Here is a 13,711-nt window from a genome sequence, read left to right as displayed (position 1 = left end):
TGTGCAAAACTGTGAAATTGTTTTAAAATGTCCAAAGTGTGAAAAGTTATGCGAGTGTGCAAGTGTGTGCAATGATGTAAAAGTGTGCAAAAGTATGAAAGTTTGCCAAAAAATTTGTTCAAGTGCGCAAAAGAGTGTTTAAGTGTGCAAAACTTTGCAAGAGTGCAAAATGTGCAACAGTTTGCAAGAATGCAAAAATGTGCAAAAGTATTTAAGTATGTAAAAGAGTCCTAGTACGCAAAAGTGTACAGGTGTGTGCGAAAGTGTGCGAAAGTGTTTGCAAGTTTGAGCAATATTTTATGGGAAAGTGTACAAATGAGTGTGAAAACGTGCGTGCAAAATTGTGTGCAAGTGTGTGCAAGTGTTTGCAAATGCTTGCAAATACTTGTGCGGTGCCGTCTCCACTCCCAGTGACACTCGAAAATTGTCACCGCTTCAGCAAAGCAGTTTCACTTCAAACAGGTATGCAACCCAGCCACGTGTAGGCCAGGGGTTTGATGGTTTCAGGGGGGGGGGGGGAGCTGCAAGCAGAGGCCCTGAGCCGGACCGAGATGCCAGCAGCTGCTTGAAGCGGTGTTGCCACGTCGCCACTACGTCTGCAGCTGCTTGATTAAAACTTGCAAACTTCACCGGGAACTTAGATCTCAGGGAGTACGCCGTAGATGGAATACATGATACTCGCGCATTAGAGATTAATTATGCTCTTATCAGACTTGCCCGGAGTCTGGTCTCGCTCACGGGAGTCTGCAAGTTTGCGGCTGTAAACAAAAAAAAGTGAGCATCGGGCAAGAAATGGAGCCTCTGTTCTCCCTGGAACACTTTATTAAATGCGTCTCCGGCGCACCTTCGAGACGATATTTCATGAGAGGAGCAGATATTATGACAGGCCAGTCGAGATTCTTCTGTTCGTGTTCGTGGGGAGCAGTGGCTCCAGAAGAGGGCGGATAATGTATGGGCCGTGAAGATCTTCTTACACGGCATGACAGCAAAAACTGAATGCAATAACAAAATGTTTACTTCGATACTTTCACAGGCGTATCCATTTCAAAACATAGACAGGGTTGAATTTTCTTTAATTCAAACTCATTTTTGGTGGATAAGTGTTATGTGGCTACACACGGACTAATAAGATCAAAAATAAAAAAATATTATTAATTAAAAAGTTATTTAAAAACATATTTGTTAAGTTTTATCTAAAACTTTTCTCTTATTACATATCCTTACTCCAAGCTCTATATTTTTATTCCACTTCGGAAAAAAATAATCTGCCCCTTCTCTCTCCTGGATACACACATGATGCTTTTACCATGCACTGGGGGTTGTAATAATTTATAATGTAGAATATTAAACATTTTTACTGAATTAAAAAACAAACAACAGGTAGAAATACTGTTATATTTAATATACTTGAAAAAAATTAAAACCTACACATTACATAAATAATTACTGAATATGCTGTTCTAATACGTATGCAGGATTATTTCAAGTCCCAGATTAAAACGCATGTTTTAGGATTAAAGAAACATTAACATGATTTGAAATGGATAAAAAATATAATACTAAAACACAAAATTACATTAAAAGTAATATATATGTAATTCAAAAATATTTTTATAATATTAATCTGATAGGCGTAAAAAATTTTTTTTCACGTTTACGGTGATTTGAATCTATAAAATTATTTTATCTATTCTATTTATAGGAAAACAAAACCATTTTACATTAGTTTGCCCTCATAATAACCGCGTTTAATGAAAGCAAACAATCTTACTCTATGTGATGTTTTATATAAATAATTTTCCATTTAATTGAAGAGAAATATATAAAAATGAATACACTCAGCAGCACTTACCTCTCAGTATTGACGCAATGCCATTGCTAGGGACATAATTGTAGGATTTGTTGTGATTAAACTTAAATAAGATCAAAGTAAATGTAAATTCATTTTTAATACCGAAATTGACTTAAATTATAAAATTTCATTAAAATTTTACTCATTAACATTAAATTAATTACAATTAAAATTATTGACTAACTTGAAGTTTTTCAAAAAAAGCCTATTGTCAAAATGGATGGGAAACAGTTAATATTACAATACTTTCTCATTTTCCATTACTGAAGTTGATTAAATTTTCAAACATTCGAATACTTGCTGATTAATTTATACTTCAGAGATATTTTGTCCTCGACATTCATTTAACAAATGTTTTCTGGTAAAAATGCATTTTTTTACCAAAATCAGAATCATACTAAGTAGTATATAATAAGGCATACTGGGACAGGCTTCAGGCTGTGGATTGAAGATTGTCGATCCGCCATCTTGGATTGTGACGTCACGACGGCCATCTTGGACGAGCGTAACGGGAAACAGCGTAACGGGACACAGCGTAACGGGACACAGCGTAATGGGACATAACGTAACGTGACAAGTAGATCACGGCGGCCATCTTGGATCCACCATCTTTAAATCGAGCGCCCCACTCATTATGATGAAATTTTTGAATCTGTCAACATATTGATTTTTTCTGTTCCGCTGGAGGCTGCCATATTGGATACCGTCGACTTTTTTTCAGCTGTTTGTTCCTAGATAGCGCCAGCGTCGCTCTTGACTTTTTTCTGTTCCACTGGAGGCCGCCATCTTGGATACCGTCGAATATGTTTCTGCTGTTTGTTCTTAGAGAGCACCAGCGTCGCTCTGTCTCGTCACATAAGGTCGATGTTCCATTACCTACCATGGCTATTATGGTCCTTATCGACATATAAAAATTTTTTATTTATGAAAAATATATCGGAAGCGCTGTGATTCGAACCAGCGCAGCTCTGATCTCTAGGTACGAAAACGCACGCCTTTAACCGCTCGGCTATCGAGACATTTACCAGACTGAGAATTAAATAAGGTACCTATATAAAAAAATAACATGCATATTCGGACTTGTAATTTTTTTAAATTTTAAGTAATAATAGCACTGCCTGTTCAAGACAGAACCGCCATCTTGTATTAAGATGTAACTGTTGCAATTATCGTTATGGTCGCCATCTTGAAAATTCGTAATTCTTATGCTAAAGATGCGGGAAAAAGTTCAAAATTCATTAAATAAATTGACAATAAATATAATGATTGATTATATCGATTCCCGTCCTTGGTTCGAAACCGGTGAGGGCAAAAAAATAAAAATGACGACCGATCCTTCCCTCGGGGTGGGTGCTGGCAGACTGACTCCCACCACTTTTTTTCAAAGCATATATATCGCCAGTGAGCATGACGCCACGTCCGCCATCTTGTCTTCGTCCGCTGGAGATAACCATCTTTTTTCGTCCGCTAGAGTGTGCTGATACCATGTTAGTATAATAATCTGGTCACCACACATTTGACTTTGACCTTGACCTTGAAATTTGACCATGACCTTGAAATTTGACCTTGACCTTGAAATGTGACCTTGTCCTTGAAATTTGACTTTGGCCTTGAAATTTGACTTTGTCCTTGTCGACCATCATGGATTCGTCATTTTATGTTCAGTACATGCTACCAGGAGCTACCACCTGTAGGAGTACGCCATCTTGTGTGTGTACTTGTATTATAGAGTACATTTCCATCTGGATAATTTTATTCTAACCCGCTACAGTGCAGTAATCATTTATTACCGAGGTGCCCCCGCCATCTTGAAATTTGGCCGCCATCTTGAAATCATGTAATAATGTAGCTAGAAAAGCGGGAAAAAATCCAAAATTCATCAAAAAAAATCACTCATTAACTTACATATTGATTTGATCCGCTCCAGTCCTTGGTTCGATCCCTGAACGATGCAAAACATTTAATTTTATATAAAAAATAATAATTTCAAAAAACCATGTTCAAAATTCTTAAAGAGACTTTAAATCCTCTACTACCAATATCCTATCAGACATCAAGACCACCATATTGGAAATTCTTAATTGTAATGCTAGAGATTCGGGAAAAAGTTCAAAATTCATTAAATCAATTTGTAATCTATATACTGATTGATTAGATCGACTAAGGTTCTTGGTTCGATCCCTGACCGACACAAAACAACTTTTATTTTAAAAAAGTACCAGAAAAGTGTAAGGTTCGAGAAATAAAACATCTCAAAGTCTTTTACAAACATAATATTTATTACACAATTTCTATCCTACTACAGAATCACTTGCGAAAGCCAGCAATCTTATAAACATTTAGCTCTGCATAGACGTACAACGACTACTTCTTAGCTCCAAATGGCTCCAAATGCTGCAAACGGCCTCCAAATGGCTCCAACAGCTCCAACAGCCTCCAAATGCTTAACACAGCTCCAAATGGCTCCAAATGGCTCCAAACGGCATCCAAATGCTTGACAGCTCCAAATGCTTCAAAAGGCTCCAAATGACTCCAAAAGGCTCCAAATGTTCCAACAGCTCCAAAAAAAGGCTCCAAATGATCCAACAGCCTCCAAATGCATAACACAGCTCCAAATGGCTCCAAATGCTCCAAACGGCCTCCAAATGGCTCCAACAGCCTCCAAATGCTCCAAATGCTTAACACAGCTCCAAATGGCTCCAAATGCTTGACAGCTCCAAATGCTTCTGAAGGCTCCAAATGCTCCAAATGGCTCCAACAGCTCCAAAAGGCTCCAAATGCTTCAAAAGGCTCCAATTGCTCCAAGAGCTCCATCTTCAATTGGTTCCAACTGATTCCAATTACTTTTATCGAACTTGGCATGATTACTAACATGTCTTTATTAGTATACATTTTGACTGGCAGTGGTAACGTATTTTGCACCTTTAAGTTATAAGTTTTATTTAGAAATCAGATTTCGATAAATGATAGATACCATTTGGAAAGAAAATATATTAATTTATCTTCAAGTTTATACACATACATTTAATTTAAGCCATTATTGTATGTAGCCAGCTTACCTCAGTTCTTTGAGTATGAAGGATATTTCTTTAATGTTCGAATAGTTTCCTGCACAAAGCGATTCATGTAGTAGTCGTAGCCTGTCAACCAATACGTTAGGATCTTCCCATGAGGTATAATCAATCTCTTCTGCTGCGTTCATCATCCTTGCATGTTTATAATAAATATTATCTCTGTTGTCTATCGTTTTAACACCAACCACAAGGTCACTTTCGTCATCATGCCAGTGATTATCACAAACTTGATCAGGATAATTTATTTTATTACGACGTTTCCATCGTTTTGGTCTCAAACCACCATCACAGTCTTCGCTCTTACATGCTTTTGGTGCTTCAGTACAGTACTCAATCATGTCAGCCTCAGATGTGTCACCACAATCTTCAATTATGCCAGCCTCAGATGATTCATCAAAGTCTTCGACATTGTAAGCTTCAGGTGGTTCTCCATCTTTTACATTTTCATGGAGACGACTAGATATTGGAGTAAATATATTTTCATTTCTAATGTGGTTACAACTTCCTTCCGTTGTTTTAAATTTTAAATTATTATCTTGATCTAGATCAGTAATTTAAGCATTAGCTTTTTCGCCTTCGTTCCTCTTTCGTGATGTTGTAGCCCAGTCTTCGTTATCTTTATTCATCTTAATTGTACAGGTCTTGTAATGTCTATCCAAGTAATATCTTCTACCAAAGGATTTCTGACACTGACTGAAATGAAATGGTTTTTGACATTCTTTCTCAAGGTAAACACCTTGCTACAGTATCTACAGTGATGACGTTTCGATACAGCAACTAATCCCGAATCAGGATTCATATTAGTTACTGAGACTAATGCCAGACGCAAACTAAGAGTTTTAAATTAGATATATTACTTAAATAGAATTTTTTAATTATTTCATCAGCGAGAATTAATTTATCTCATTCAAAGGTACTTGTTGCAAGTAGTTCTGCTTTTCAACAACAGATGTCGCCACATGTTACTTGCAGGTAAATAATATTTAGTTATTTTATGCGGGATGCGGGATGCTCACTAACGATCACAATAGATCGATGGCTTCGCTAGACTCCAAGGAAAAGGATGTTTGTTCTTCCAGTCAGTGTTTCACAGATTTCTCAAAGCATATTATTAATTTGACTGAGTAATGTTATTTTTTTAAATTCCACCTGATTAAAATATTGCAAGTTTTGATTTAGTAGCAGAAATTATCGAATTAAATGTTACTTCAAATAAAATGTCATGACTCATTAGACAAAAAAAAATCCATGCAGAGAGCGGTTTCTCAGAATAGTCAGAAGCACTGGAAGAAACCACAGGAATGATAGCAAGAACACGGGAAAAACCATCAAAATATTGACAAGAATAATCAGGAGCTCACGGAGAAAACCACCATAATATTGACCAGATTAATCAGAAGCACTCGGAGAAATCCGCCACACGTTTTCTTTGATATCATAAAATTAAAAAAAAATAATTAAAAAATAATAAAAAATTTTAACCAAAAAAAAATTACAAAAAATACATAAATATATTCTGGCTTGTACTAGAACTCTATCTTTGCTCAACAATGATAAGTTTACAAGCTAGCAGAATCATTACAATTAAGAATTTCCAATATGGTGGTCTTGATGTCTGATAGGATGATGGTAGTAGAGGATTTAAAGTCTCTTTAAGAATTTTGAACATGGTTTTTTGAAATTATTATTTTTTATATAAAATTAAATGTTTTGCATCATTCAGGGATCGAACCAAGGACTGGAGCGGATCAAATCAATATGTAAGTTAATGAGTGATTTATTTAATGAATTTTGGATTTTTTCCCGCTTTTCTAGCTACATTATTACATGATTTCAAGATGGCGGCCGAATTTCAAGATGGCGGGGGCACCTCGGTAATAAATGATTACTGCACTGTAGCGGGTTAGAATAAAATTATCCATATGGAAATGTACTCTATAATACAAGTACACACACAAGATGGCGTACTCCGACAGGTGGTAGCTCCTGGTAGCATGTACTGAACATAAAATGACGAATCCATGATGGTCGACAAGGACAAAGTCAAATTTCAAGGCCAAAGTCAATTTCAAGGTCAAAGTCAAATTTCAAGGTCAAGGTCAAATTTCAAGGCCAAGGTCACATTTCAAGGTCAAGGTCAAATTTCAAAGTCAAGGTCAAATTTCAAGGTCAAGGTTTAATTTCAAGGTCAAGGTCAAATGTGTGGTGACCAGATTATTATACTAACATGGTATCAGCACACTCTAGTGGACGAAAACAAGATGGTGATCTCCAGCGGACGAAGACAAGATGGCGGACGTGGCGTCATGCTCACTGGCGATATATATGCTTTGAAAAAAAGTGGTGGGAGTCAGTCTGCCAGCACCCACCCCGAGGGAAGGATCGGTCGTCATTTTTATTTTTTTGCCCTCACCGGTTTCGAACCAAGGACGGGAATTGATATAATCAATCATTATATTTATTGTCAATTTATTTAATGAATTTTGAAATTTTTCCCGCATCTTTAGCATAAGAATTACGGATTTTCAAGATGGCGACCATAACGATAATTGCAACAGTTACATATTAATACAAGATGGCGGTTCTGTCTTGAACAGGCAGTGCTATTATTACTTAAAATTTAAAAAAATTACAAGTCCGAATATGCATGTTATTTTTTTATATAGGTACCTTATTTAATTCTCAGTCTGGCAAATGTCTCGATAGCCGAGCGGTTAAAGGCGTGCGTTTTCCTACCTAGAGATCAGAGCTGCGCTGGTTCGAATCACAGCGCTTCCGATATATTTTTCATAAATAAAAAATTTTTATATGTCGATAAGGACCATAATAGCCATGGTAGGTAATGGAACATCGACCTTATGTGACGAGACAGAGCGACGCTGGTGCTCTCTAAGAACAAACAGCAGAAACATATTCGACAGTATCCAAGATGGCGGCCTCCAGTGGAACAGAAAAAAGTCAAGAGCGACGCTGGCGCTATCTAGGAACAAACAGCTGAAAAAAAGTCGACGGTATCCAATATGGCAGCCTCCAGCGAAACAGAAAAAATCAATATGTTGACAGATTCAAAAATTTCATCATAATGAGTGGGGCGCTCGATTTAAAGATGGTGGATCCAAGATGGCCGCCGTGATCTACTTGTCACGTTACGTTATGTACCGTTACGCTGTGTCCCGTTACGCTGTGTCCCGTTACGATGTGTCACATTACGCTGTGTCCCGTTACGCTTGTCTAAGATGGCCGCCGTGACGTCACAATCCAAGATGGTCGACCGACAATCTTCAATCCACAGCCTCAAGCCTGTCCCAGTATGCCCTATTATATACTACTATACTAAATTGGTAATAACATATAAGAAACACTTAAATAAAAATTTCTTTAATAATACAATGTCCTAATGGATGAAATAAATTTGTAAATATTGAAAAACCAAAACATTGAAATATCCTGTGTTAAAAACGAAATTCACAAAACAATTAACCCCTAAGTTATGTCATGACTACACCCCGCAAAATTGAGCACAAAATTTTCCCCGTGTCAATGCAGGTTTTACCTGGTCCCAAACTGAACTTGCTATAGTCTAGAACCCAGATAGGGGAGTCAACCATGTCATGACAGGCCAATCCCTGAACAAAGCATATGATGCATGCTACCTTTTTTTGTATAGTCTAAACATAGCCTGACTGGTCCCGACCTATCCCGAACAAATACACTTTGATTTAGTTAGGTGAGGAAAATTAAAAAAAAAAAACTTTATTAACCTGTACCAGTTTGCCTTACGAACAATCGCGGTACACTAAGAAGAACAGTGTAACCCAGCCCCAGTTTGCCAACATGCGTGTCGAGGTAGACTCGGAGGACCGTGTAACCCAGCCCCAGTTTGCCAACATGCGTGACGAGGTAGACTCGGGGGACCGTGTAACCCAGCCCCAGTTTGCCAACATGCGTGACGAGGTAGACTCGGGGGACCGTGTAACCCAGCCCCAGTTTGCCAACATGCGTGACGAGGTAGACTCGGGGGACCGTGTAACCCAGCCCCAGTTTGCCAACATGCGTGTCGAGGTACACTCGGAGGACCGTGTAACCCAGCCCCAGTTTGCCAACATGCGTGTCGAGGTTCACTCGGAGGACCGTGTAACCCAGCCCCAGTTTTCCAACATGCGTGTCGAGGTACACTCGGAGGACCGTGTAACCCAGCCCCAGTTTGCCAACATGCGTGACGAGGTAGACTCGGGGGACCATGTAACCCAACCCCGGTTTGCCAACATGCGTGACGAGGTAGACTCGGGGGACCGTGTAACCCAGCCCCAGTTTGCCAACATGCGTGTCGAGGTACACTCGGAGGACCGTGTAACCCAGCCCCAGTTTGCCAACATGCGTGTCGAGGTACACTCGGAGGACCGTGTAACCCAGCCCCAGTTTGCCAACATGCGTGACGAGGTAGACTCGGGGGACCATGTAACCCAGCCCCAGTTTGCCAACATGCGTGACGAGGTAGACTCGGGGGACCGTGTAACCCGGCCCCAGTTTGCCAACATGCGTGACGAGGTAGACTCGGGGGACCGTGTAACCCGGCCCACAGTTTGCCAACATGCGTGTCGAGGTAGACTCGGGGGACCGTGTAACCCAGCCCCAGTTTGCCAACATGCGTGACGAGGTAGACTCGGGGGACCGTGTAACCCAGCCCCAGTTTGCCAACATGCGTGACGAGGTAGACTCGGGGGACCGTGTAACCCAGCCCCAGTTTGCCAACATGCGTGACGAGGTAGACTCGGGGGACCGTGTAATCCGGCCCCAGTTTGCCAACATGCGTGTCGAGGTAGACTCGGGGGACCGTGTAACCCAGCCCCAGTTTGCCAACATGCGTGACGAGGTAGACTCGGGGGACCGTGTAACCCAGCCCCAGTTTGCCAACATGCGTGACGAGGTAGACTCGGGGGACCGTGTAATCCGGCCCCAGTTTGCCAACATGCGTGTCGAGGTAGACTCGGGGGACCGTGTAACCCAGCCCCAGTTTGCCAACATGCGTGACGAGGTAGACTCGGGGGACCGTGTAACCCAGCCCCAGTTTACCGAAATGCGTGTCGAGGTAGACTCGGAGGACCGTGTAACCCAGCCCCAGTTTACCGACATGCGTGTCGAGGTAGACTCGGAGGACCGTGTAAACCGGCCCACAGTTTGCCGACATGCGTGTCGAGGTAGACTCGGGGGACCGTGTAACCCGGCCCCAATTTACCAACATGCGTGTCGAGGTAGACTCGGAGGACCGTGTAACCCGGCCCACAGTTTGCCGACATGCGTGTCGAGGTAGACTCGGGGGACCGTGTAACCCAGCCCCAGTTTGCCAACATGCGTGACGAGGTAGACTCGGGGGACCGTGTAACCCGGCCCCAGTTTGCCAACATGCGTGACGAGGTAGACTCGGGGGACCGTGTAACCCAGCCCCAGTTTGCCAACATGCGTGACGAGGTAGACTCGGGGGACCGTGTAATCCGGCCCCAGTTTGCCAACATGCGTGTCGAGGTAGACTCGGAGGACCGTGTAACCCAGCCCCAGTTTACCGACATGCGTGTCGAGGTAGACTCGGAGGACCGTGTAACCCGGCCCACAGTTTGCCGACATGCGTGTCGAGGTAGACTCGGAGGACCGTGTAACCCGGCCCACAGTTTGCCAACATGCGTGACGAGGTAGACTCGGGGGACCGTGTAACCCGGCCCCAGTTTGCCAACATGCGTGTCGAGGTAGACTCGGAGGACCGTGTAACCCAGCCCCAGTTTACCGACATGCGTGTCGAGGTAGACTCGGAGGACCGTGTAACCCGGCCCACAGTTTGCCGACATGCGTGTCGAGGTAGACTCGGGGGACCGTGTAACCCAGCTTCAGTTTGCCGACATGCGTGTCGAGGTAGACTCGGAGGACCGTGTAACCCGGCCCCGGGAAGCTGCAAGACGGCGCGAGCTCCAGAGTTGGGCGAAGTGTGGGAGGGTCGGTGGAGGAGGAGGGCCAAGTTTTATGGCAGTCGCCCGGAGTTGAAATGTTTTGGGCGGCGCCCGGCTGGCGTCCGCGCGGGCCGCGGGTCGCCATGGCAACGCCCTCCCGCCGGGACATCTCCGGAGGAGGAGGCTCCGCTGTCTGGTCCAGACGTGCTTCTGTCGCGTGACAGTCCGCGTCACCGCGTCTCTCAGTCTCAAGGGAACAAGGAACATTACATAAGACTCGTTTTCACGCGCCATGTTACACTTTTTTCCCACAATTTATTTTATTTAAAGACCGTTCCTATAAAAAAAGAACTCGATACCTCCCTCGCATTTCTTGTTCTGCCACAAATAATTTTTCAACTGACCTTCACTAAGTAGTGTTATCTAATGGGTGTAAAAAGGCGCGTGAATATTTGTAATAATAAACACTTGCACGCCTTTTTCACTCTCATGATAAAACAATATCAGATTATCTGTTGAGAGAGAACACAAATGCAAGTAAGGTGTCGAGTAAAGTTTAATGTATAGCTCTTAACTTAAAGTAAATACAAAAAAAAAAACTAAAATCAACAACCTAACCACTCTTTTTGTGTAATTTTGAGTTCTTAAAATGAAGCATATCTTTCAGTCGGGTTAGTAAAATTTATTCGATTACAAGACTCGCCTTTTCATGTGTTTAAAATGTTTCAAATTGTGGTTAGATTTACAATATTCTCTAAATGTTACATTTTCCACCAAACAGATTGCATCTGTAATATATTTTACTAGCAGCATGCGGCAGATGTTGTCCTGTCAGTTGGATGGTTTGTATGAACTCCTGAAACTATAACGTGTCTGAAATAGTATTTTTTATTTTAAACTCACTCACAAATTACTAATTACTATTTGTTGTTAGGATTAAAGACTGTAACAATCACAAATATACCAATTTTTATGGCGATTGTTTGAACGGTATAGAAGTTGATGCGCTGCAGAGCCATCTAGCGGCAAGTTACAAAAAATGGATAAAAATATTCATAAAAAAAACACTGCAATTTGCAAGCCTTCATGGCGATCGGTCAAACGTTTTTCGAGTGTATCAATTTCATACATATACCAATATCCAATTTTATATACATAGATTTAAAGGGCAGGATATTTAAAAATATGGTAATTCGAGATTGTTTCAAGAACCAGGAGTTCCAAATAAATTGCTATATATGTTTATTTACATTAAGATAACGTTCTTACAACCACAGGTGCAACGCCTTGCAAGCGAAGCTCGCGTTCATTTCGTTGTCACTTTAATTTAGTTAATTTGACGCTTATAGTCCGGACAAAATAGACATTTCAAATAAGAAAACTTCCGACAGAGCTGAATTTTGGTAGAGACCTTGGGTACACCAGTAGAAATAAAGTGCCAAAAGTCCCTATAGATCCCATGTGTGCTAAAAAAAAAGTAATTCAAGGTCACAGGTTAAAATATTCAGTTTTTTGGATTTTTCTCAAAAACGGCAAATTTTATCAAAAATATAGCCCAGACAAAAATTGTAGATTATAAAATTATCTACAAAAATGGTCCTATTAATACTTATTTTCCTAAGGATTTTCAACAAAACGCTCTGGCATAATAAAATAAAAGCGAAGAAATCTCAAAATATATGAGTGTCCTTTGAACATCTTTGTTCATCCTCGACAGAGACAATTGTAATGCAATTCTTGAGCAGGCACTGAGACGCCGCCAGCAGCATCCTTACCCCCCACCCCCCCCCCCCCCGGTCAAGTCTCCACACACTCACACTGACTGCTCAAGGACATCTCGCTAGTCACACGAGAGGCCAGCGGGAAAAAAAATATCATTAGAATATTGCAAGAAAATATAATTTTAAAAATATATGTAGAAACTACATTGTATCTTGTTTCATTACTTACTTGCACTTACGGTCTGCTGTATAACTGTTTAAAGAGTAGGCCTACATATAAAACTGATAAAATAAATGGTAATTTGAATAATTAGGAAATCAAATAATTTTCACAGACAGTGTACTCTGTTATGAATTTCAAATGCCGAAACGCAAGGGACCCGCCTGCCCGGGAAAACATTGAGCCGAGCTATTGAAAAACAATGTACATAAAAACTGGTCAATATATCCGAGTCAGATCTGTTTACCAAAAGTATTTAAGAGTACACTGAAAGCGTAGAGTAGTTCGGTTTTTGTTCTTATTTATTTCTGAACTGAATTTTTAGAAGATTGAAAATGGTTGAAACACGAGTTTTATAATAATTTAAACATGCGATACTGAGTTCTGAAAGCACCTGAGGGACTTGCGTCAGAGCTAAATATTTATTTCTGTTTCATGCAGTGTTACGGTTACCGCTCATTTGCAGGACGAGAAGACTCACTGACGCTAGACTGTTAGACGGGCGCTGTAGTTCACCCCAGCACGCACAGACGTGACAGTAGACCAGGAGTAGACGAGCGACCGCTGGTAGCTGTAATGAGGCTGTAGCGAGTGAACCACTTAGGTCCGGCTTTGCTGCATTTAGGGAGTACGCTTCCCTCGCACTTAGGGTTTTATCTAAAGTAGTGTAAAGTCCAAACTGTTATTCAAAGTTCATAGTTCATAGTTGGATCAAACGTCAATACTAAAGGGAGGAAAGTGCAATTGTGGATATATTTTTTTTAAATATATGAAAAAATTAAAATGAAACTTCAATTAATGTAAAAATGTTTGTTTGAAAGCTAAGCCCATTATAATTGATGGCAACTTAATGTAAAATATTCTCTATCTTTAAACACATATTATAAAATATTATCACGGACCGA

At 40.8% G+C, this 13,711-nt stretch overlaps 1 protein-coding gene across 1 annotated transcript; it reads left to right on the top strand.

Moving 5' to 3' along the window:
• The first annotated feature begins 8,760 nt into the window (after window positions 1-8,760).
• Window positions 8,761-13,290, top strand: LOC134541350 (uncharacterized). Its single transcript, XM_063384772.1, has 5 exons — window positions 8,761-9,438; window positions 9,509-10,087; window positions 10,213-10,521; window positions 10,593-10,739; window positions 13,273-13,290. Exons 1-5 carry the CDS (start codon window positions 8,761-8,763, stop codon window positions 13,288-13,290), a joined length of 1,731 nt encoding a protein of 576 aa, XP_063240842.1.
• Window positions 13,291-13,711: the final 421 nt, after the last annotated feature.

Source organism: Bacillus rossius, chromosome 18, assembly GCF_032445375.1.
Source record: "Bacillus rossius redtenbacheri isolate Brsri chromosome 18, Brsri_v3, whole genome shotgun sequence".
Classification (NCBI taxonomy): domain Eukaryota; kingdom Metazoa; phylum Arthropoda; class Insecta; order Phasmatodea; family Bacillidae; genus Bacillus; species Bacillus rossius.
The sequence above is the reverse complement of the archived record's forward strand: the minus strand, read 5'-3'. Positions and strand labels throughout refer to the sequence as shown.

Bases quoted from the DNA above. Each gene is read 5' to 3' on its own strand.
- LOC134541350 (XM_063384772.1), top strand. From the start codon at position 8,761: ATGCGTGTCGAGGTAGACTCGGAGGACCGTGTAACCCAGCCCCAGTTT. The intron at 9,439-9,508 runs GTAACCCGGCCC...CCCGGCCCACAG, and splicing joins AGGTAGACTCGGGGGACCGT to TTTGCCAACATGCGTGTCGA. The intron at 10,088-10,212 runs GTAAACCGGCCC...CCCGGCCCACAG, and splicing joins AGGTAGACTCGGAGGACCGT to TTTGCCGACATGCGTGTCGA.